At 38.2% G+C, this 25,072-nt stretch overlaps 1 protein-coding gene across 3 annotated transcripts in view; it reads right to left on the bottom strand.

Moving 5' to 3' along the window:
* The window catches only part of TBC1D15 (TBC1 domain family member 15), a 95,185-nt gene extending 86,611 nt beyond the window's left edge, over window positions 1-8,574 (bottom strand). For 2 of the 3 annotated variants that reach the window (XM_074226162.1, XM_074226163.1), the window contains exon 1: window positions 8,504-8,574. In XM_074226162.1, the coding sequence (XP_074082263.1) occupies window positions 8,504-8,539 (36 nt within the window). In that variant the 5' untranslated portion in view covers window positions 8,540-8,574. Of the gene's footprint in view, window positions 1-8,164; window positions 8,185-8,503 lie in introns of those variants that run through there. The other variant, XM_074226164.1, reaches the window with a different exon arrangement.
* Window positions 8,575-25,072: the final 16,498 nt, after the last annotated feature.

Here is a 25,072-nt window from a genome sequence, read left to right as displayed (position 1 = left end):
GAAGAAGAGAAAGGAAAGAGGGGAGAGTGTCAGTCAGTCATAGTAGATATTTACAGTCTATAAGTTGGTCAAACTTTTAATTAATTTATCCCTAAAAGGCTACTATAATATACCTATGGCTGCCTTGCCAATTCCAGACCAATATGGTGCTCTGGAAGTTGTCTGCCCCTGATCCTAAGCTACTTGTTGCTTCAAAAAACTATTCTTTAACAAAATATTCTCCTCCCATTTGACTCAAGAAAAGCTATTATCTTTTCACAAAGTTAGGAGGATCAAACAAATTAAAATATGTAAAGCACTCTGTAAACGTAAAAACACCATATAAATGTTGACTTATTATTAGAACAATAGAAATTGCAGGTCACCCACCAAGCAAAAACAAAGATCCATGTCAAATCACCAGGGGAGAAAAACCAATAATGGACTACCAAAGCACCAATGTACTCTGAAGTTACAGTAAAAAGAGAGAAAATTACCCGGAATGATGGGAGGATACCAAATGGAGGATTTAGAAATCCAAGAATGACAGAGTCAAAAGTGATCTCAGAAGACAAAATCATACCTAAATATTAATGAGAATTCCAAAGGACTAAAGAGTTTGAAGGTGTTGGCATCTGTGCCAAGGAAGGAGGTCTCATACCTAATGAGATCATAGAGCTAATCATAAGAATCATAGTGTTGACATGGAAACCCTAGGCAGAAAGCAAATAGTTAAATTATGTGCCTTGCTATAGTAGACTACAGCATGAGCTATGCTGGCTTTGTTATTGTGAGAAAAAATGTTTTTGTAATATTCCTTGCTACTCTCTCTCTGAGAAACAATCTTGAGAAAAGTCCTTTTATATCAGACCTTGGACTGTCTCTCCTATGCACTGTCTCTGAGCCTCTGTAGGAAGCATCCCCTAAGAACAGGAAACAGAGACAGGAGTCTTAATATGATTAACAGTCTGAACATGGAAACAAAAGTAAAGACTGACAGGAGTGCTATCTGTGGGGTGGGGGTGGGGGGAGGGAAGCAAGATTGGGGGGAAATTATAAAACTCAAATAATATCTTTAATAAAAATTAAATAATTTTTTAAAAAAAAGAAAAAATCCTGAGAGCCTTACATCCAGGGCCACCTCCAGTAATCCTGATTCCTATCTGGCTACTGGACTCAGATAACTCTGGAGGAGAAAGTGATGTTGGTGACTTAGTACAAACCCCTCTCACTCAAATCCAATTCATGTGCTTGTCATGACATCATTTCCCCTGATGTCTTCTTCAAGAATAAAGGACAAAATCATCATTGTCATCAAAAAAAAAGTCTGTTTCCCAAAATGAGTCTTTGTTACCCCCTGAATACCTTGTCATAATCCTCTTCACTATACCTGCCTGACCCCTACATCTTTTCCAGCACAGAGGTCATCCCCTATACCCCTATATAAATCCTAGCTTTTACCCCTTCTAGCTATTTATCTTTTAGGGAGAAAACCCACATGCAACAAACTTGCTCCTTCAAAATAAAAGTTATCTATCCTTTATCACCCCAAGTTCTGAGTCCATGTGAAACTCTTTCACCATTTTAACCCTAGCACATCACTGGTACCTCAAACTGCTTCAATAGTACTACAGGAACAACAAAACCCAAGAGCAAGAGATAGCAAGAGAAATTCCATTTACAATAACTATATAAAACATTAAATATTTGGTAACCTACCTCCCAAGACAAACCCAGAAACTGTATGAACACAATTATAAAGCAGTTTTTACTCAAATAAAGTCAAATCTAAGTAACTGGAAAGATGTCAAATGCACATGGATAGGCGGAACTACTATAATAAAAATGACAATTCTATAATTCAGTGCCATACTAATGAAACTACCAAATAACTACTTTTCCGAGGTAGAAAAAATAGTAACAAAATTCATCTGGAGCAACAAAAGGGAAAGAACAGCAAGAGAATTGATGGAAAAAAAAAAAGTAAAGGAAGGAGGCCTAGCTCTACCAGATCTAAAACTACACTATAAAGCAGCAGTCATCAAAACTGCCTGGTACTGGTTAAAAAACAGAGTAAAGGATCAGTGGATTATGACAGCTTTAAAAGAAGTTGCAATAAATGTCTACAGCAATCTACTGTTTGACGAACCCAAAGACATCAGCTTCTGGGATGAACTCACTATTTTGACAAAAATTGTTGGGAAAAGTGAAAAATAATAATATGGCAAAAACTAAGCATAAATTCACATCTCACACCCTATACCAAAATAAGATCAAAATGGGTACTGGATATAGACATAAAGAGAAATGTGATAGATAAATTAATAGACCAAGAAATCTATGGAAAGGGGATAAATTTGTGACCAAACAAGAATTTCAGTACATTATAAACTGCAAAATGAACAATTTTTGATTTTAAATGAAAAAGTTTTTGCACTAATAAATCAATGGTGCCAAAATTAGAAGGAAAGCAGAAAGCTGGGAAACAATCTTCACAACTAGGAGTTCTGATAAAGCTCTCATTCTAAAATATATGGAGAACTGCATCAGATTTATAAGGTAACAAGTCATTCCCCAATTGAAAAATGGTCAAAGGACATGGACAGCTTTCAAATGAAGAAATTAAAGCTATGTGTGTGTGTGTGTGTGTGTGTGTGTATATATAAATATATATATATGTGTGTGTGTGTGTGTGTGTGTATTTTTTTCATATGAAAAAATGCTCCAAATCCTTATTGATTATAGAGAAATGCAAATTAAAACAATGAGGTATCGCCTCACACCCATCAGGTGGGCCAAGATGAGAAAAAGGGAAAATGATCAACATTGGAGAGGTTGTAGGAGGTTTGGGACATTGATACACTGCTGGTGAGTTTCTGGAGAGTAATATGGGAGTATGACCAAAGAGCAATAAAACTGTTCATACTCTCTGACTCAGCAATTCCAATTCTAGGACTATATCCAGAACAAATTATTTAAAAAAGGGAAAAGTCCTACATGTTCCAAATTATTCACAGCAGCTCTTTTTTGTAGTGATAGAGAATTGGAAACTGAGGTGATGCCCATCAATTGGGGAATGGCTAAACAAGTTATGGTACATGAATACTATGGAATAATATTGTTCTATAAGAAACCATAAATGGTCAGACTCTAGAGAAGCATGGAATGACTTATGGGATCTGATGCTGAGAGAAGGGAGTAGAGCCAAGAGAATAATGTACACATCAACAACAACATTATGAGATAAACAATCTTGATGAAAACAGCTCCTCTCCACAGTCCAGAGAGCTAAGACAATTGTATTAGACTGGCTATGGACAAAGTTATCCCCATCCAGAGGAAGAAAAAAACAACAAAAACACAAAAAAAGAACCCAACCCTTCAGAATCTGATCACTTTATTAAAACTATCTCTTATGTATGTCTTTCCCTTAATCCTAATTCCTCATACCAAAAATAAATAATCTGTAAACATTTTTATCTTTTTATGTATATACAATGCTAGCCTGACTGTATACTGCTGAGGGGAGGAGGGTGGGAAGGGAAAGTGGAAGGAAATTTTGTAACTTAAAAATATACATCTGCATATGGATGAAAATAAATAAATATAGTACTAGAAGATACTTTAGAAAATATGTATATCCCAATCTTTTCAAGTAATCTCTTTTTAAATCAAAATATTTCTCAAACTCCAATACAATAATATCTGCACTACTGGCAGTCAGTGAGAAAATTAAAGATGACAAAAGGCTAATAATATTTAATATGAATTTCTACTGTGACTTCAGAAATTTTAAATGCATCTGTACCTTAATTCCTTCATCTAACATCTACATTAATTTAAAAAAACACAAATATAAGCAAAACGTGCTTATTCAATATACTGAAAGCATGTTTGTTTATTTTACCAAGTCATGTAATAAGTTGGATAAAGCATATATGCAGGTATGGACAACTTACAACAATCTATGACCCCAATTCTCAGGTTAGGAAAGATAAATAACATAACTTAACCAAATTCAAAGGCAAACTCTTTGGATAAAGAGTAGTAAAGAGTATATGTCTAACTAAATGCAATAATTTACTATCATTTGCTGATGAGTTTAGAAAAATGAAAACATCTCTGTACTGTGTATTGTCATAATTTTTTCAAAGAAATTAAAATATAATGGCTGGATGTTATCTGAAAGTTGTACAGGTAGCTATGCCCAATATGTAACATGGAACTGGAAAAGAAAAAAGGGGGTGAGGAAGGGGAAGTTCAGCCAAAACTAGAATCCCCAATACCTGACTCCTCTTCTGAGGTGACCTACCTACTACTACTACTGCTGCTGCTGCTACTACTACTACTACCATTACTACTACAGGTTCTAAGGATAGCAAGTGTTTGATTATATCAAAAGCTTATTGTATTTACAGATTGCTGCAATGAGTTGAAATTCAATGCAGTTAAGGAAGAGGCTGAAATAGAAAGGGAACTATACACACACATACACACACACACACACACACACACACACACACACACACACAGGAGGGTTCTGAGTTTACCTAAATTCATTTTAACTGTTTTATGTAATGATCTCATGGTCATGCTACAGATCTGTTAGTATGGCAATAAGTGGCAGAATTCAGTCAAATTCTTATCACAAACACTATTAAAATCACATCTCCATATAAGAAAAAAATGCCAGTATATGACCTAAATATTTAATCTATCAAAATTGAAATATAACAAAATAATCTGGACAGTGGTTTTGAGTTTAGTATAATGGGAGTTAGCTTCAGTTGATCCCCCTAAATAGCTCAGATCTACCAAAACCACAAGGTTGCTGTGATAAGTGTTTTGTTAAAAAAAAAAGTACTATGAAAATGTAAATATATTGTTCCCTCTCAACAAGTCATCAGATTAATTTTTTCAATTCATTAAACATACTAGTGCAAAGAGTAGATGGATTCCCTTTTGGATCTTACTGTTAACAGGATCAAAAATCTAGAAATGGAAGATACCAGTAGTGACCATCTAATCTAATTCCCCTCCATTTTACAAATAAAATTCTCTAAGAAGAAGAGCCTTAAGGAACCTCAAGGTTCAACCCATATATGACCAAAAATCTCTTATACAAATACAACATACCAAACAAGTAGTCATCAGACTTCCAAAAAAAAATGAAAACTCACTTCTGTTCCAAGACATCCCATTCCATTTTTGGACAACTCTCATTGTTAAGATTTTTTTCTTACAATGTATCTAAAGCCTTTCCAAAGCTAACATTCTCTTTTCTCCTTTCCTCTTCACTAAGACACATTCAACATGCAATCAGCAATTTAGAATTATGTAAGCTTTTCTTTCTTTTTTCACATGCTCAGTTCTTTGAATGCAAACTCTATGAGCCAAGGTACTCATTTACCTACAAAAAAAGCCAATAATAAAAAAAATTTCAAGTAAGCCATCACCATGAGATGCCCTAAGTAAATGCCAATTAATACTTTCTCTTAATCACTTCCTTTTCTACCATTACATTAAAAAAAATTTCATTCTGATACATTATTTCCAAACCAACACTGAACTTCAACATTATGATCATAGCAAAACAATCTCATTTTTATAAACTTTTAGAGTGATTTTTTTTTTAATCACTAAGGTATTCTCCTAGGCTCTCTCAATAATAAGATTACTTACCTTATAGCCAATTCCCTACCTACTCAGGTCCCAAATGAATGATTTGAATTGTGGATGAAGCCTTTCCTGATCCCAACTGCTTAGTGTCCTCCCTTTCAAATGACCTTGTATTTAACTTGTATTCAATTAACTTGTATTATTCTTTGCTATATTTATTTATATATGAACTTCTAATCTCTCCCCTTTAAAATGTAAATCTTTGAGAGTTGTTTCTCCTCTATGAGATCCTTGAAAGCAAGGATTGGCTCTTTCCCCTATTTTTGCATCCCCAGACTTAAAAGCACCTGGAGCATGGACTAACTTAGAGTTAGTACTGTTTTATTCTTCAGAGTCTAAGAAACAGCAGTACAGGACTGATATTTGACTGAATAAAAGATTAGTCCCTTTTTAACTATTCAGGGGAGATTGAATCTGATATTTGGAAACCCTCTTCCACTTTCCCAAATTAGACTCTTTATCATTAAAGATTCCCTAGTTACAAAAATACTGAAAACTCCAGAGGAGGCCCAGGCTCAATTTCCCAGTAACTCTCAAAACTAATGAAGATCAGGAATGGGTAGCCCTCTTAAAAATCTAGTTCAAACTAAAACAGAGGTCTGTGACCTAAGGCATACAAATCAAGAGGCAGTCCTGAAAAACCTTTTGCAAAATAAAATGACAGAAATGAATTACTGAAAGGAAAACAAGGTGAGGAAAATTCATAAAATGAAGCTTCAGTGTATAATACTGTGTACTTGGCATTGTACTTCAAGAAATTTTCTTTTTTTCAAAGTGCTTTACTTACTATCATTTTGAGGAACTTGTATAATGCATTACAGACTGAAAAAAAGTTTTACTCAAAGTGGGTTAAGTAGTCAGTGCAAGTTATTTGACACATTTTACAGACTAAGAAACAAGGTTCTGGAAGCTTAATTGACCTATTAGTGGCCTTATATTCGTGAATGTCTGAAGAGAAAATTCAAACCCAGTGTCCAGATTCTTTACTATCCCCATTTAACAGGTGATCAAAATGGCAAAAGAATACCTCAGAGTCTAACAAGGTTACTACAGAGATCACAATTTTCTAGATTCTTAAGCATAGTAGTCTACATTAAATCACAAAAGTCTCGAGCAATTGAGAGTATTGCTATAAGAACAACTTTAAATCACTTATTTGTCTTTCATTCTCTAAGAGGACCGACAACATCATGATGGTCTCTGACTTGCTCTTTAATTGGTTTTAATAGAGATAGAGTTTGAAAAAAGTCATCATCATCCTCCCTCTCTCCTCCAGAGTCACGGGAGTCTAGTGACAAGAAATAAGTCAAGATGAGGGGGCAATGGTCTTGGATGCAATGGGTGATCTTGGCCTTGCTAAATTAAGTCTTTCCCAGATCTCAGTTTGTCTGAGTCAGTTCTCATTCAATAAAACTCAGGACAAGGTAAGAAATGAAAAAAGATGGTCTAATCTGCCATGAAAAAGTTATCAGTCTGGGCAAAGACCTTCAGAGTTTCTGGACTAAAGAGAAAACCATTGCCATTTACACTCATTCTAAGGTCTAGAATCTAAACCCTCAAAAATGAGCAACAGAGGGGGCGGCTAGGTGGTGCAGTGGCCCTGGAGTCAGGAGTACGGTCTCAAACACTTAATATTTACCTAGCTGTGTGGCCTTGGACAAGCCACTTAACCCCATTGCCTTGCAAAAATACTAAAAAAAAAAAATAAATAAATAAAAATGAGCAACAGAGGCTTGGGCCACTCAAAAGCCAGAGTGATTAGGGGTTTAAAGGTAAAGTCAAATAGCTCCACTTGAAACACAATAGGTTGTTTTTTAAAAAGCCTGTTTTTCCAGATGAATCATAAATGAAAACTACTCAGAACAATAAATCGAATTGTCCCAGTCTTCTGAAAACAAAAACTTTTTTAAAAAAAATCTCAAAACAGCTTATTCAACTAGATCAAAAACGGTATCCTTATGAACAGAGTATCCCTGTCCTAAGAGGAGAAAGGAATCACATGTGTCTAATGAAGAAGAGGAGGAAGAATTCCAGAGATGCAAGGGGAAAGCATGCCACTGTCTCCTCGGGTCATGTCAACAAACTTATTTATGAAGCGGGGGTAATCAGAGACTTATTGCCAAAAAGGAGACAGACTCCAGATGTTAAACGAGACCCGTCCAAGGACGGAATTCCTTTAGCTTTACAGCATGTTTGTTGCAAGAATTGGGGGGGGGTTATTATAAATTATTATTATAAATGGTTCATTGAAAGAAAATTGTAAGTTTTCAACAATAATAAAAGCCCACGACTGGAGGGGTCGGGGCCTGTGCCTACCCCACGCCCCAGGGAGCCTTGGCGGGAGGGCCGCGGGGGCTGCCGGGCCCTGAGTCCCGGGGAGGGTGACAACTTCGGGGCGGGCGCGAGGGCTCACGGGAAGCCGAGGGTCCCGAGCCCCCCCCCCCCCCACACACACACACACAGGAGGGGCGGGAGGGGGTGGCCCGGCGCGGCCGCGGGGACTCACGGGAGGGAGAGTTTGAAGAGCTTCCAACTGCGGGGAAGGGGCGCGCGGGGGCCAGAAGCCCGGGAAGCGGGGTGGGGGCAGGGCAACGGCTCCGCCGCGGAGGCCCACGGGAAGGGAAGGGGCCGGGGCCGCCGCGGGGACGAGGCCGGGGGGGAGGGGGGCAGCTGTCACCGCCACGTCCTCTCTCCCCGCCGGAGTCCCGCAGCCGGCTGCCTCGGCCAGGGTTCGGAGAGGGGGGAGGGGAGGAAGGCAGCGGGGAGGGGAGGGGGGGAGGGGGCCCCCTCTGGCCTCCCCCGGAGCAAAGCAGAGGCGCCTGAGAGCCCCGAGGCCGTTCTTTACCTTCCCGCTCCCGACGCCCGCCGCCGCGGCCGCCATGTTGTCCGCGCGTGCTTGCGATGACGTCGCAGCCCCTCACGTGCTTCGGGCTGACACCACAACATCCGCCGTAACGAAGGGCGGGGGGCGGGGGAGGAGCCTGAAGGAATGAGGGGCCTGCGCGTGCGCCCTGGCGCCTTTGGAGGGGGCTGGGAGGAGACTTACTGGAACACCCCTTTCCCTTCCACTCCTTTTATTCTGCTCTACCTGATTGCCATCTTACTTCGATAATCAATCCAATATCAAAAAAAAAACCAAACTAAAATTATGCTGGTACAGCTTTGGGCTGAGAACAGAAGTATAAAATATGAAAACAGCTCATTTGCATAGTGTACACAGTAGGCGTTTAATGCTTGTTGATTGACAGTTCCATTGAGAGAATGAATGAATGAAGCATTTATAACTCCTGCTATTCAAAGCTCTGTACCAAGGGCTGAGGATACAAAAAGGAAAAAATTCCCTGTTCTAGGGATTTAAATTCTAATGGGGAAAGACATTTTTAAAGGGGAGATAAATTAACAAGTTAAATTGCAGTCAAATGGCAATGCAGACATAATTTTAATTCCACCGACATTAAACCCCCAACTCTCAATAAGGTGTCATAAGTTTCTCAAACTATATTCCTGTTTAAAAAAAAAGGCTGATTTTTTTTTTTAGGTTTTTGCAAGGTAATAGGGTTAAGTGGCTTGCCCAAGGCCACACAGCTAGGTAATTATTAAGTGTCTGAGACCGGATTTGAAACCACATACTCCTGACTCCAGGGCCAGTGCTTTATCCACTGCACCACCTAGCCGCCCCAGACTGATTTCTTTAGACAGGTCTCAGTCTTCAGGTGGGTAAGATAGGTGGGTATCTCCCCTCTCTTAATTACAAACCCTTGAAACTGGTCCTGCCTTCAGAATGCTTTTTAAATCCAGGAAGAGTTAACAGTTCTTCAGATAGTATTGCATAAGAATGATTGGACAACTATTTTGCAACCTTTATAGTTAAACCTCCAAGGAGGTTAACAATTTCCCCATTCTTTGTTTTTTTTAATAACTACTCCTATCTCCCTCTCTCTGACTCTCTCTCTCTGTCTCTCTCTCTCTCTCTCTTTCTCTCTGAATCTCTCTATCTCACTGTCCCTTTGTGTCTCTCTCTCCTTTCTCTATCTCACTGTCTCTTTGTCTCTCTCTGTCTCTCTCTCTCCCTCTGTCTCTCTCCTCTCAGTTGAAGAAATCTTGGACAGATGGCTTCCTCTTATAGGCTTATGGTAAATCTTAGAGAATAAAACTTCATGACTAGCCTATATTTTCTGTCATTTTATTTTAGCCCTGTATTTTTTAAGGTCTACAGAGAATACATGCTAATAAGGAGAAATAACTAGGAGGATTTCAGCAGCAAATCAGTTGAAAATGTCTCATGATCATTAAGATGCAGTGGTAATAGCTCTTGATTCTTATCAATGGAATCCTATTCATTTCTGATGCTGAGCCATTGCTGGTCCAAAGGCTAGTTCAGTTGGAGGTCCTGGACAGTCTTCATCAGGGGTCTCAGAGAGATGGTGCACCTACTACTCTAACAATGCACATCATTTCCCTTTGCAGAAACTGGAAATAATATTGAGATAGGAGAGTTGGAAGGGTTCAAATCCTGGGCTAGATGTGTGATCCTAAGCAATTCATTTAAGCTGGGTTGGAGCTCAGTTTCCTCAACTATAAATTGAGTGGGACCAGACTACATAACCTCTAAATTTTCTTCATGCTCTAAAACTATGATCCTAAATGTATAATCTTTGAAAGTTAAGTAATTGCCCATCATATATCAGAGATGAGATGTAAAGACAATTTTTTCTGGCTTCAAGACAGTTCTCTATTATACTGTATGACCTCTCAAATAAATTTCTGAGCTAGAACAAACCTTAGAAAGTCCAATTCTGAGGTGGCTAGGTGGCGTAGTGGATAAAGCACTGGCCTTGGAGTCAGGAGTAGCTGGGTTCAAATCCTGTCTCAGACACTTAATAATTACCTAGCTGTGTGGCCTTGGGCAAGCCACTTAACCCCATTTGCCTTGCAAAAACCTAAAAAAAAAAAAAAAAAAAGTTCAACTCAACTCTGTTATCTTACAGATGAAGAAACTGAGACCCCAAAGTTAAGTTCAGACTTCGTCACCTTTTTTTAGGATCACTGTAGTAGCACTCAAATAGGTTTCCCTGTCTCTCCTCTTTCCCAACCTATCCTCCACATTACTACTAAAGTGATTTTCTATAATGCAATGGTCAGACCATGTCACTCTCCTCAAGAAACTTGGGTAGCTTCCTTTTACCTTTTTTGTTTTGTCAAATACAAACTTCTGTTTGAAATTTAAAACCCTTCAAAATGTAAATCCAACTTACCTTTCCCCTATGATTTCCATGCTCTGTTCCACACACACACACACACACACACACACACACACACACACACACTGAACCACATTCAATGAGCTTTTGGATAAGCCCTTCCCCATGTATGGAATGATGCCCCTTTTCTCACTCTGTTCCTTAGAATTCCTGCTTTCAAAGCTCAATTCACAAGTCCCTTCTCTGGCACTGAAGCTTTCCCTGACTCCACACCATCCCCAAATGCCAACTACTCCCCCACCTGAAATTTGTTTTTATGGGGGGGCATATATACCACAAATATGTATACATCTATGTGAACTTTGTACATATGCATTTGCGTATTCTATATATGGATGTATATATATATATATATATATATATATATGTTTACATAGATGGGTAGAGATAGAGATATCACACTGGGTGTTCAAGTTGTTCAAAAATAAACAAAAGAGATGGTCTCTGCCCTCAAGGACCTTACAATCTAATAGGAGATCTGAGTGTAAAAATTAAATATACTACATGACAATATGTGGCAAGTATCATTTGAATAATTGAAATTAAATGTTACAGAAGTGTAGAAAGGAGAAACACTTTTGCCTGGGTGCTATGGACCAGGAGGCCTTTGAATTGAGCCTAGAAGGACCAGTAGGATTTTCAGACACAAAGACTGTCCAGGACACATTCCAGACCAAGGAAATAGACTTCCTCCCTCATTCCTCAGGGCAGCAGTCACAAACCTTTTCCTTACTCCACCCATCACACTTAAAGTACATGACTCAGCCTCTGGCTCAAGTAAGAAGATTGAGGCCATCTGTGCCAGTTTGATAAGACCAACTGAATGTTCAGTTAATTCTGTCAAGTACAGAAAAACTTTTTTCTCAACTGTTAATTTGAGCCAAGGAAGGAATCCACACTCACTCTTCGGTCTATCAGGCATGTCTTTTGGCAAGGATGTTCAGTAGGAACATGGGCATTCTGCCCACAGTCTCCTCTGGCTCTTAGATTCCCCCAGACTCTGGGGTAACTGTCTTCTTCAGATAGGAATGAACCAACTTTCATGAAATGGCTCAACATTCAATTCAGAGTTAATAACCAGACAGGGTTATTATCACCACAAATGCCAGTGTACCAAGTCGAACCATTACCAAGATTATATTATTCTTTGGACTTGATCCAGTTCAAGAAAAGGTGATATGGTGACCTGATACAGGTCTGACCACCTCACTTTGCTGCTGAAGAAAGCTTCAGGGATTCTCTATTGCCTCTGGAATAAAATCCAAATCCCTTTTGCATTTGAAGTCTTCATATCTAGTTCCAATCTCTCTTTCCATATTTATTTCCTATTATTTCTGCTTATGTACTCTTCCCATTTCATTAAAACTTGGATTAAACATTCTTCACAAATAAGATCTTTGACTTTGCTTGGAATGAAGGCTTCATCCCAAAACTCTTCTCTATCCAAAGAATCCCAAACTCCATCAAAGGTTCAGTTCTAGTGCCTTGTCCTCCAAGAGACCTCTCTTGATCCCCCCCACCCCCAATTTAGTGTTCCTCTTTTCCCATAATACCAACCATTCCATAGTCTCTTTGGTGGTGGTTGTTTTTTGGAGACAACCCTGGGTTAACGACTTGCCCAGGGTCACCTAGCTAGTAAGCATCTGAGGCTGCATTTGAACTCAGATCTTCCTAACTCTAGGGCTGGTGCTCTATCTACTACACCACTTAGCTCCCCCAGAATCCCTTTATATATATGTTCCATGTACTTTTCTTCCATATGATGTTTTCCCCATTAGAATTTGAACTCCTTTGGGGCAAGGACTATTTTTGTCTTTGTATCTCCAGCACCTAATACAATGAGGTTCTTGATCAGCACTTGTTGAAGTGAATTGAATTTGTATATCTTTTCTAGATATATAGAGTCCCATAGGTCCCAGTGCAATGTTAGCACATTAAAACTTTAGCACAATTTAAACTTGAATAGTTTTAAAATGCAGTAAGACTTCTGGGATGCCCCATAGTTCCCTGAACCAATACACATTTCATATTACATCCTTATTTCTATGTAAAACATTTTGAAGAGTTTTTTAAAAGGGCAAGCATCTTATAATTCTCCAGTAATATCACACAACTAAGGTCATGCTTCTACAGTCATGTTACACATGAATGAAGCATACACATGTGGGGAAGGATAGTCATTACATGAGGCACCATCTGTGTCAGAGTGAGGGTCTTATCTGGAACAGATGAGGGAGACAAATGCAAAATAGAGCTATTCCAGGAAATGGCTGGGTTGGTGCCTGTATTGGGGGGGGGGGGCATAACTAAAGAGTTATAAAATAGAGGTATTCAGTCAAAAGTACATTACAAAGATCCATAAGCAGCTAAGTAGCTCAGTGGATAAAACAATGGGTCTGGAGTCAGGAAGACTTGAATCCAAAAACCAACTTCAGAGACTTAATAACTATGAGACTTTAAAAAGCTAATTAACTGCCTCAGTTTCCCCAACTGGAGTAGAATAATAGCACCTACCTTTCAGAGTTGTTGTGGGGATCAAATGAGATAATATTTCTAAAGTCCTTTGCTCAATGCCAGTAAATACTAGGTGCTTATTTCTTTTATTCCTGTACTGACCAGAATCACTGCCCAACTACATGATTGAATAGGAGCCCCTATACTTTCCTGTCCACGTCTCAAAACCTTTCAACAACATCAGCTACCTCTTCTTCCCTTCCCTTCTCTAAGGAATTTTTATTCCTTGCTAAAACTAATTATTTAACCTATTTCCAAAATTCTATCCTGTCCTGCTTCCTTCAGATTTTTGCACCAGCAGTCACCCTTTCTCTCTCATGTATATTCCATCTCTTTCCCCCTGGTTTCTTCCAATCTGAAACAGGTCTTCCCAGTCTCTGATCCTAAAGAAATCTTTTCTTGATCCTTCTCACCTCTTCCTTCTTCCTCTTGTTGGTTACCAGATTTCCTGAAAAAGTTGTCTTTGTGATAAAAATCAGGGGCAAGAAAATTATACATAGACGACAATGTAAATGGAAAGAATAACAACCACAAAACATTCAAAATTTAATGTTGAAAAATTACAGACAGCAAGCTTAGCCCCAAAGATGAGATAGAAATCTTTACAAAAAATGAGTAGTCCATGGGTATGAAACCTTGCAAATGTCAGATCTTTTTTCAATGTTTTGATCAGTTTTGTTAATTTTTTCCCTTTTTTAAGTCCTATTGGATGGCTTTCAGGGTGGGGGGAAGGTAAGAAGTTGGGGGGAGGATAGAAAGGAAAGGATACAGGGAAGAAATAAGGCAATGTAAAAAAAATAAACCTTATACAGTTGATTTGACTTTGTTCATACTTTGACAAGGAAGTATTATCTCAGATTGGATGGCCATAACTTTTACACAAACAAAGGAGCAATATCAGGGAGAAATGGTGACATCAGAAGGAAGAAATTGGATTTAGAGAGAAACATGACCAACACTATTTTTTGATACATTGAGATGCCAATGAGAAATCTAGGTAATGTCATATAGGCAGTTAGAAATGGTAGTCTGGGGGCGGCTAGGTGGCTTAGTGGATAAAGCACCAGCCCCAGCCCCAGCCCTGGACTCAGGAGTACCTGGGTTCAAATCTGGTCTCAGACACTTAATAATTACCTATTTGTGTGGCCTTGGGCAAGCCACTTAACCCTGTTTGCCTTGAAAAACCCTTAAAAAAAATGGTAGTCTGTAGCTCTGAAGAAAAGTTGGAATGAAAGACAGATATCTGAAAGAGTTCTGCATAGAGGTGATAGGAAATGAATGAGATTGCTAAAGCAAAGAGAATAGAAAGGCAAGGGCATACTAACAACACCCACATTAAAGAACTGAGAAGAGAATGAATTGATAGGAGAATGAAGAGTTTGGAGTGTCTGAGATGTGAAAATTTTTACAGACAAGAGTAGTCAACAGGGTGAACAGGGCAACAATGGTGAGGACTTGGGTTTGGCAATTAGGTCACTGGTAGCCTTTGAACAGTTTCTGACAGGAACCTGATTGCAAGGTGTGGTAGGAAGTGATGCCTGTTCTACATGGGCTAACCTTGTCTTTGAAGGGGACTGGCTTCCTTGTTCCTCTATACATAAAAGGTTCAGCCCTGAAAAAACTGGAGTCTGTCATAGATTTGATCAGAACTCACTCTGCCTTTGGGGAATGCCTTCCTGACCTAGCTTGACCAGTTTTCTCTGATGACTGTGGAGGCAGAAAAGAATAACATCTTTTTTGACTTTAAAAGTAGTATTTTTTCATCTCTTATCAGTAAAGCTATTTTTATTGCATTTTATGATCCATGAGGGCCTGGTTACATTTTAACTTCTGCAGAAGCATATTAAAACTTTTTTGTTTTTCTAGAAATATTAAGAATAATATTTCTCTAGTCTAAAACTTTCCAGAATTTTCCGTTTAAGAAAGAAGTAGAACAAAAGTTAAGGTATTTCTAAGGGAAATATTTAACTCTCCTCTAAATAAGATCATTCTCCCCTGTTCCCTGGTGAGCTTAAGGTCAATGCCCCTTTCTACATTCCAATTTAAGACATTGATCTCTCTCTGGTCCTTAAGGTAGGATCTGAACAGGCAATTATTCTGGAATATTGCTGTATTTTAGTGTAGTATGATCTTTTTTCTAGTTCAAGATTCCTATAAATGGTCCCTCAAATCATCCTGGAATGGAGCCATGTCAAAAACCATGAATTATAATATCAGTTTGAACATCTTATTCTCCAAGCTAGAAATGACTTGAATATTAGATTTGTGCAGTCAGCCAGTGGGGCAGATTTTAGTCTGAGTGACACCTCCCACCCCTGTTTAGCCTGCAGGAAAGACAAGTTCACTTAGCACTAATCCCATCTCCTCACTGAAACTGTACAAATCAGAATTATCTTACCTTTCTATGGAAACTGTTTTACTCCAGCAAAATAGACACTGTGCTAAGATACAAAGACAAAAGCCCTTATCTTCAGGAAGTATATACTTAAGGGGAGATACCATGTACATGAATAAATAGGTTTACATAAAATGGTAACTTAAAGGGAAAGGTGTGAATAACTAAGAGGATCAGGAAAGAATTCATATAGTAGGAAACACTTGGGCTGAATCTTGAAGGAACCTGTTAGAGAGAAGAGAGAAGAAGGAGGGAATTCTAAGCATGAGGGGTGACTAGAGCCAACAGCAATGAGAGAGGAGTTGGAGTATCTGGACCACAGAGTGAGGAAAGAGGAGTGATGAGCAACAAGGCAAATGAACAAGCATTTATTAAGCCAGGGCTACTGGGTGGCCCAGGGATGGAGCTCAAGTCTGGAAGAGCTGAGTTCAAATGTAGTCTCAGCACTGCTAGCTATGTGACTCCTGAGCAAGTGATTTAACTTCTGCTTGCCTTAATCCACTGGAGATGGAAATGGCAAAATATTCCAGTATCTTTGCCAAGAAAACTCCATAGATAGTAACCATGTGACCCCTGAGGTCACAAAGAGGGGAAAAAATGTGCCAAACCAAGCTGGATCTTTTTATTTTTTTAAAAAGAAACCCCAATTCTTACCTTCAAGGAGCTTCCCTTTATAGACTTGCCCCTCTCTTGCCAAATCTTCAAAGCCCAGGGCACTGATTAAGGGGTCTGCTACCTTCCAGACTTCTTAACTAAAAGGAAGAAAAAGGCAGACTTAAATCTTTGTTTTACACCTCATTCACTAAGTATACTTTGTTTCTGGGGCAGGTAGGTGGTGCAGTGAATAGAGCACAGGCCTTGCAATCAGGAGAACCTGAGTTCAAATTTGACCTCTGACACTTAGTAATTGCCTAGCTGTGTGACCTTGGGCAAGTCACTTAACCCCATTGCCTTGAATAAATAAAATTTTTTAAAAAGTATACTTTGTTTCTTTTGAAATTGTACAGCCTCAATTCTCTACTGAACAAGAAAAAAAGATATTCTTTCTCTCTACATAAAGTTGTTAGGTAATGAAAAGAGACTGAATGAAGGTTTGCAATGTATTTAGCATTATCTGAAATTTCTTCTGTTTGCTCCATGCATAAATTATCCTAATAATAACTACATTTTTGAGGAGCTTTCCAGTTTGCAAAGCAAACATACAGCAAGTAAGCATCCATGGATTGGAACTCAGATTTTCCATAGTTTAAGTTTGGCACTTTATAACCAAGATGCTTCTGCTTCATAAAATGCTTCATAAAATCACTTAAATACCTCAAGTGAAAAAATACTTTTGCCATATTTTGACAGGTTTTTAATTAGTTCAAATATAAAATTTAAAATGAAGTCACTTATTTCCCCCAAAGCCTAACAAATAATTAGCACTGTATAGTGAATGGAACATAAAATCACTTAAAATTATCTCAAAGGTGGCAAATACTAAAGGTCTTTCTTTGTTTCTTAGGTTTATGGAATTAAAGAATCATTAAATCTAGATGTGGAGAGGACCTAAGAGACCAGCTAGTCTAATCCTTAGATGTTAATACAGTTATTCACTAATTATTATAATTGATCTTTCAGGAGTTGAATTATGAATATACTTTTCAGAAGTATTGCTAAGCACATTGTAAATGGGCCTTTTTTTTTAGAGATGACATTAACTTTAGAAATAATTTAGTAATACCTTAATTTTTAAGTGAAGAAATTGAGGTCTAGACTTGTCTGATCAATCAATCAATCAATAAAGTATTTAATTAAACATTTACTAAGTACCAGGCACTGAGTGTGTGTGTATGTATACACACACACACACACACACACACACACACACACACATATATGTAATAAATATATAATATAAATATATGTATATTTACATATACATACACATTTACATATATACATATATAAATATATGTAATATACACATAAATATACACATATATGTTGAAGGAGAAATATGTTTGGTTTTTTAATATTAGGAAAATATTATTTGTGCCTGTCTTTTGGGGACTCCCTCAGCAGCTTGGGCCCCAATCAGATGCAGATTTTCTCCAATTATTCAGTGTAACCTCATTGTTAAATGTAAATTCTCCAAGATAAAAGTAACCTCTGCCCATCCCTCTATCCCTCTCCCAGCTTCCTGTCTCTTAGTTTTCCAAAGTGGGTCCCTGACCTCAGTCACATAGATGGGGTGGGGTCCCCCTTTTACCTGATTTTCCCTTATTCTCTTCTGCGCAGGAACTTGGCAAGACTATAAAAGCTTGGCCTACATTCCCCTCCAGGCTGGACCCCCAAACTCAAGTCTGAGTCCAGTCACTTCTTATGGCTGTATTCCTTTCCCCCTCTCCCTCAGGCATTCTCTTCTAGACCTTTGTTTTTAAACCTGTCCTCAAATAACTTATTGACTCTACAGGGAAAAGGTTTAATCTGTGAACTTTGTAGGCTTATTAAATAAAAAATCCCGGGGCGGCTAGGTGGCGCAGTGGATAAGAGCACCGGCCCTGGAGTCAGGAGTACCTGAGTTCAAATCCGGCCTCAGACACTTAATAATTACCTAGCTGTGTGACCTTGGGCAAGCCACTTAACCCCATTGCCTTGCAAAAAACTAAAAAATAAAAAAAAATAAAAAATCATGAGTCTCTATACTTCTAGGTCTAGTCAAGAATTCTTTGTGGTTTCCAATATGATGACCCAAAATAGGTGGGGCCATCACAAAGAACAGGGTTCTTGGAAATGAAGCACTCATGAAAGCTCAGGATTTTTTATTTCACAAACCTGCAAAGTTCACAGATTAAACCTTTTCCTGGAGAAACAATAAGTTACTTGAGGACATACTGAAAAACAGGCCAGAATGCATTGAGGGAAAGAGAGAAAGGAAAAGTCATAAGAAGTGGCTGAGCTCAGATTCGAGTTTGGGAGTCCAACAGAGGGAAATGTAGGCCAAACTAATAGTTTTCCCTACTACCTGTGCAAGGAAGAATCAGGGAAAAGTGGATAAAGGGGGGGACCCCACTACCTCTACATGACTGAGGTCAGGTACCTACTTTGGAAGACTGAAAGGCAGGAAGCTGGAGGGAATTTACATCTGATTGGGGCCCTTGCTGCAGAGGGAATGCCCAGAAAAACATAGTCACATCTTAAGGCAGATCAAATAGTATTGACACAGACCAAGTCAACAGGTTATGGAGAAGAACAGGTTTTGACATGGCAGAATGGCATTTTCACACACATAGAGAACATTCAGATTTATAACTCTTAATTAGAAGCTGAGAAACCAGTTTTTTTTTCCTTTTTATCAGAAATATAAAGTCAGAGCTTATTAAACTTTGACTATAGATATCTATAGATTTACATATGTAAGATTCAGAAGGAGCTGATAAAAAAAGATATTGCTACATACCAGAGAGAAGGGCTTGTGTCTACCGATTCCTAATTCAATGTTCTTTCTACTATACTATAATTAACAATGCTTTGAACTTCTTTGAGAGCCTTTGAAGTCCTTTTGACTACGCCATTTATTTTGTCTTTATATGCAATCTGGGGTTGTTAGTGATCTTCTCAAAAGTACATTTTACCTGGATCTCCCCAGTTTCCTTCTTACTTTAGCTAAAACTCCATCTTTTGCAAGGAAGCCTTTCCCAGGTCCCTGTTATGCTTGTGGTTCAGTCTTGTCCAACTCTTGATGCCATTAGGAGTTTTCTTGGCAAAAACACTCCTCCAGCTTATTTTACAGTTGAAGAACTGAGGTAAACATGGTTAAGTGACTCACCCAGGATTGTGCAGCTAACAGTATCTGAAGTTGGATTTACATTCAGATCCATGCCTTTCCCCCTTCAACAACCTAGCTACCTTCCTCAAAAAATTCTTCCTTGATTCCCCCAATAGCCATCTCAGCATGTAGATCTCTCCTCCCTACATAAACTCCTTGAAAAAGATTACTACATTTGGTGCCTCAATTTCCTTTCCTCTCACTATTTTACTTTTTTTAATTAAATTTTATTTTTTCAATCATCTAAAATCCACCTTCTTCATTTCCCTTCCCTCCATTGAGAAAAAAAATCAAAACCCATGTTGTAAACAGGTGTAGTCAAATAAAAAAAATTTCCATGTTGGCAGGTCCATCCAGTCCTTTGGGCATTTAACTCTCATGACTTCAAACATTCCTATTATTTTATTAATAGCCTCATTTTCACTTTCAGTCGGTAACCAAACACATTACATCATATTCAGTAGGAAAAAAATGAGGTATGATGTGCAGTTTGTTGAGTGATTGGCTCCAATTCACCCTACCTGTTGAAAAGAGCTCCCCTTAATTCGCTGCCTAATTTCACTGTTTGCCTGTAAAACTCAAGTTTTATGTTGTCGTATGCTCCAAAGCAGGGTCACCTTGGAGCTACTCCTGGGCTAGACAGCCAAGATCTGCTTTGCTCTGTAACCTGCCCCTTGTACCCAGAAGCCTCTATTCCAAAAGCTTTTGTTTGTAGAGTGGACACATGCACTTGTTCTATTTATCCCGATATCATGTACTTCTCCTAACATAAAATAATTCATAAAATATAGTAAACAAAATAAAATTGGAAACACAAATTACATTTTCTTCTTGCTAGTAGTACAGCAATCTAGGGAAAGATTACAGTTTTTCATGTTCATGGGAACCTGATAGCCCATTTCCTATAGAGTCAATATATCAATGTTAATGTTTTTTACTTTCCTGCCATTTCTCTGTCTCTCTCTCTTTCTCAGAAATGGGGTTAAGTAACTTTCCCAAAGTCACACAGAAGGGGTGGCTAGGCGGCGCAGTGAATAGAGCACTGACCCTGGAATCAGAAGTACTTGAGTTCAAATCTGGTCTCAGACACTTAATAATTACCTAGATGTGTGGCCTTGGGCAAGTCACTTAAGCCCCATTTGCCTTGCAAAAACCTAAAAAAAACAAAAAACAAAAGTATCAAGTATGTGAGGCTGGATTTGAACTCAGGTCCTCCTAACTCCAGAGCTGATGTTTTACCCACTGTAGTATGGATGCCCCCAATTATTTCCTACTTACCAAATTAATGATAAAAACGAACAAATTACCAAATCTCAATCCTTTTTAAAAATTATTTTTATTTATTTAAGGCAATGGGGTTAAGTGATTTGCCCAAGGTAAAACATCTAGGTAAAAAAGTATTTGAGGCCAATTTGAACTCAGGTCCTTCTGACTCCAGGGCTGGTACTCTATCCATTATGCCACCTAGGTGCCCTAATCCTGCTTCTTCTTGACCTCCCTGCACTATTTCATCCCATTAATAACCTCCTCCTGAATCCTCTCTCCTTTCTTGGTTTCAGGATACTGCTCTCTTCTAGTTCTCTTCTTATCTTCTCATTCTCTTTGACTGGTTCTTCATCCACTTCTGTGACATTTAAAAAGTTTGAGAGATATATTTTCTGACTAATTATTTTATTAGTAATTCTAGCATATTACCAGTAAAGTGACTCAGTGACACTCTTGAATGCCAAAGACAACTCATGGTAGTTTATTTGGTCATAGTTTATATGGTCTTAGTGAGTATTCTTGAGAGTTGCTATCAACTCTGATTGGTTAATAATTAATGAGAGATAATAAATATAATGAGAGATGGATCTAGCCTAATGAGGGACTGGGAAACATAATTTTAATCATGTAATTTATTTCCAAACCACCTCCAGACTTGGGAAAATCTGTTGCATCTCCAACAACTTATTGAACAACTCAAACTGTGTGTCCCATAGACGTCTTGAACTCAGTATATCTAAAATTGAACTCATTTTATATTCCCTAAATCCCTACCTTCTTCCTAATTTCCTCATTATTGTTAAGGTTACCAGTATTCTCTCAGTACCCCAGACTCACAACCTCAGTGATATCCTTCACTCCACTACCTTTCCCCCTTCTCTCCCTTCTCCTCTGTTACCCTTATCACTTCACACCTAGTCTAGTCCAATAGCCTGCTGGTCAACCTCCCTGTCTCAAGTCTCTCCCTTCTTCAACCCTTCCACTACTCATCTAACAAAAGCCATCTTCTTAAAGAGTAAGTCTAACCATGTCACTCCCCCATTCGATCAACACCAATGGTGCTCTATAACCATCAGAATCAAATATAAAATCCTCTGTTTGATTTTTAAAAATTTTCCCATTTGGTCTTTTTCCTGTTGTTTGTCCTTCATTCTTTTTTTATTTTTTTTAGTTTTTGCAAGGCAATGGGGTTAAGTGGCTTGCCCAAGGCCACACAACTAGGTAATTATGTGTCTGAGGCTGGATTTGAACTCAGGTACTCCTGACTCCAAGGCCAGTGCTCTATCCACTGTGCCACCTAGCCACCCCTGTCCTTCATTCTTGAAGAGGTCTAATGGCATTATGACAAACATATCACCAGACTCCAGGCATTTTCACTGGCTGTGTGTGCCTTCTTTCCTGAAATTCTCTCCCTCTACCAGGCTTCCCTGGATTCTTTCATGTCTCTGTTAAAACCCCATATTCTACATGAAGACTTTTCTGGCTCCCTTTAATATTAATGGTTTCCTTTTAATTATCTTGTATTTATCTTGTCTGTACCTAGTTGTTTCCCCCGTTGCACTACAAAATCCTGGAAGGCAGGAACTGATTTTGTCCTTTTTTTTTTTTAAATCCCCAGGGTTTAACACAGTGTCTGGCAATTAATTAGAGCTTGACTAATTCGGGAGTTCTTGATTTCTTTGGGGTCATGGATTCCTTTGGCAATATGATAAAGTCTATGAACCTCTGAGAATAATATTTTTCAACATACAAAGTAAAAGAGATTGCAAAAGAAGGCAATTATATTAAAATACCGTTACGTGAAGCAGTGCCTGGAGACAGGAAGACCTGAGTCCAAATTCAACCTCAAACATGTATTAGTTGTGTGACCCTGGGCAAGTCACTTAACCCTATTTGCTTCAATTTCTTCAACTATAAATGAGCTGGAGAAGGAAATGACAAATCATTCCACTATCTTTGCCAACAAAACCCCAAATAGGATCATGAAGAATTGGATTCTACTGAAAAACAACTGGACAACAGTGATCAAAACACAAACAGTGATCAAAATTTTTTATAAAGTTCATGGACCCCCAGTTAAGAGCCCTTCTCCTGTTATATAATTGTATAGTCATGAATTGGCAGGGTCACACTTCTTTATTCTCCTATGGAGGAGATTATTATCCTGACACTAGTTCAATATCCTTTCCATTATACTACACTGCTTTTTTCAGAATTATTTTAAAAACTCAAACATATGGACTTCAATTTATGAACCCAATCAGTGTTTTTAAGTTCATTTGTAAGTTAATGGTTTGAAAATCAAAATTATTTGCCCATAAAAAACAATGTCTTAAATAGTGGTTAGGTTCCCAAATGACCCTTGGAACCCCCTCAGGTATAGGATGTCACAAAAGTCTTCATGCAGTTAAAACTTTGAAAGTCTGCACCAAGATTTTGGGACACATTGTATTTGAATTATATTCTAATTTCCCAGTTTTTCTATAGATGGGAAAATGTGTCTCAAATTCCAACAGGTCCACAGGAAAATCTCTCCTACTCTGACTCCAGACTTGAATAAAAATTCTTACCCCCTTTTTCCTTTGTTCCTACAAATGAGAGTAGATTTTCTTCTCTTCCTCCCCTTTTTGTCCTCTAGTTACCACAGTGACCACTACAGTGTATGGAAAATTTCTACATTTAATATTGGTAATACATTTTGTATTTTATCCTCTGATAATAATATACATGCATTTAGAAATAAATGGAAACTAAAGCTCCCCAGACTACTGATTATTCATGACTCTCATTTCCTTCAAAAATATATACCATGATTTTGTGGACTATATAACAACCTGAAGAAATGTTCACGTTTGAATTGCTTGAAAGTTCCCATTCTCTTGTTACTAGAAATTCACTTTTCTCTTTGAGTGCTGACCATCCACATTTTTCTTTCGCTGTTTTTAAAAGCTAAATTATTTTTCATGTACCCAATGACAGAGAAAACCTACTTTTATTTAAGAAAATATGCAGCAGTGCAAACAACAAATTTTAGAGATCATATAGTATATCCATGTAATTTTCCTCTTATTCTCTAAGTTGATATTTCTCACTGAAAACAAAAATAGCTATTTCAAGTCTTTCATTAAAATCAATTCATGAAAATTACAGTTGGTCCTATATAATCATCTCTTCCAAAGTTTGACAGGATATGTTTCCCCACAAACTGTTTAACAAACGTGTCAACTTCACCTATGAAGCAACCTAAGCACAATTAATTAGAAACTTCCAATACACTTTTAGTCAGTATTCAACTTAGTGTAACTAGTCAAGAATCTTTTATTTTGGGATAGCTAGGTGATGTAATAGAGTAGCAGCCTTGGAGTCAGGAGGACCTGAGTTCAAATCCACCCTCAGTCACTTAATACTTACTTAACTATATGACCTTGGCCAAGTCATTTAACCACATTGCCTTGCAAAAAAATAATAATTTTTGAACTTAGCTTTGCAGATTACATTCAGAACCAGTTCTATAAATCTTCTGTATCTTTGTTTCTTCATCTAAGGAAAAAAACTAAAATGCTATAATATTTGGTGATTTCATCAAGATAGAGAATAATCTCCCCCCAGAATAGTCTTAGAAAGTTATTTAAGGCTTTGAGAATCTACCTAAGTGACTATCCCATGGTCATACAACTAATATGAATCAAAGGTAGAATTTGAATCAAAGTCTTTATGACTTGCCCCTTTTCCATGAACTCACAGGACAGGGAACAATTCCCTCCCCCCCACCCCCAAACTTGAGGTGAGACATTTTTTCAGCCCAGGACAATGTAAGAGGTCAAAAAGAGAAGTCTATGGTACTGAAGTAAGGGATTAATTGGAAGCACATATGGTAGCAACACCAACTATGGGTCTTGAAGGCAAAATGGAAGCAGCAGCAATAGCTGGAACACACCTTTGCCCAGAGATGGTAAGAGATTGAACACCTAGTCAGAAGAGATTCTAAGGGACCCCAGGGCTAGCATTTGGCAACTCCATTGCATTTGGCTCAGTTCTCAATTTCAGTTTCAGGGTGATATTTATAGTCACAAGGAAGCAAGGACCAAAGATCCAGGTCACAGTTTCTGACAGGAGAGGAGCTATGATTGTGAGAGAGCAGAGATCTTACCTGGGTGAGGACCAGAG

The sequence above is a fragment of the Macrotis lagotis genome, chromosome 2 (genome assembly GCF_037893015.1).
Source record: "Macrotis lagotis isolate mMagLag1 chromosome 2, bilby.v1.9.chrom.fasta, whole genome shotgun sequence".
Lineage (NCBI taxonomy): Eukaryota > Metazoa > Chordata > Mammalia > Peramelemorphia > Peramelidae > Macrotis > Macrotis lagotis.
The sequence above is the reverse complement of the archived record's forward strand: the minus strand, read 5'-3'. Positions and strand labels throughout refer to the sequence as shown.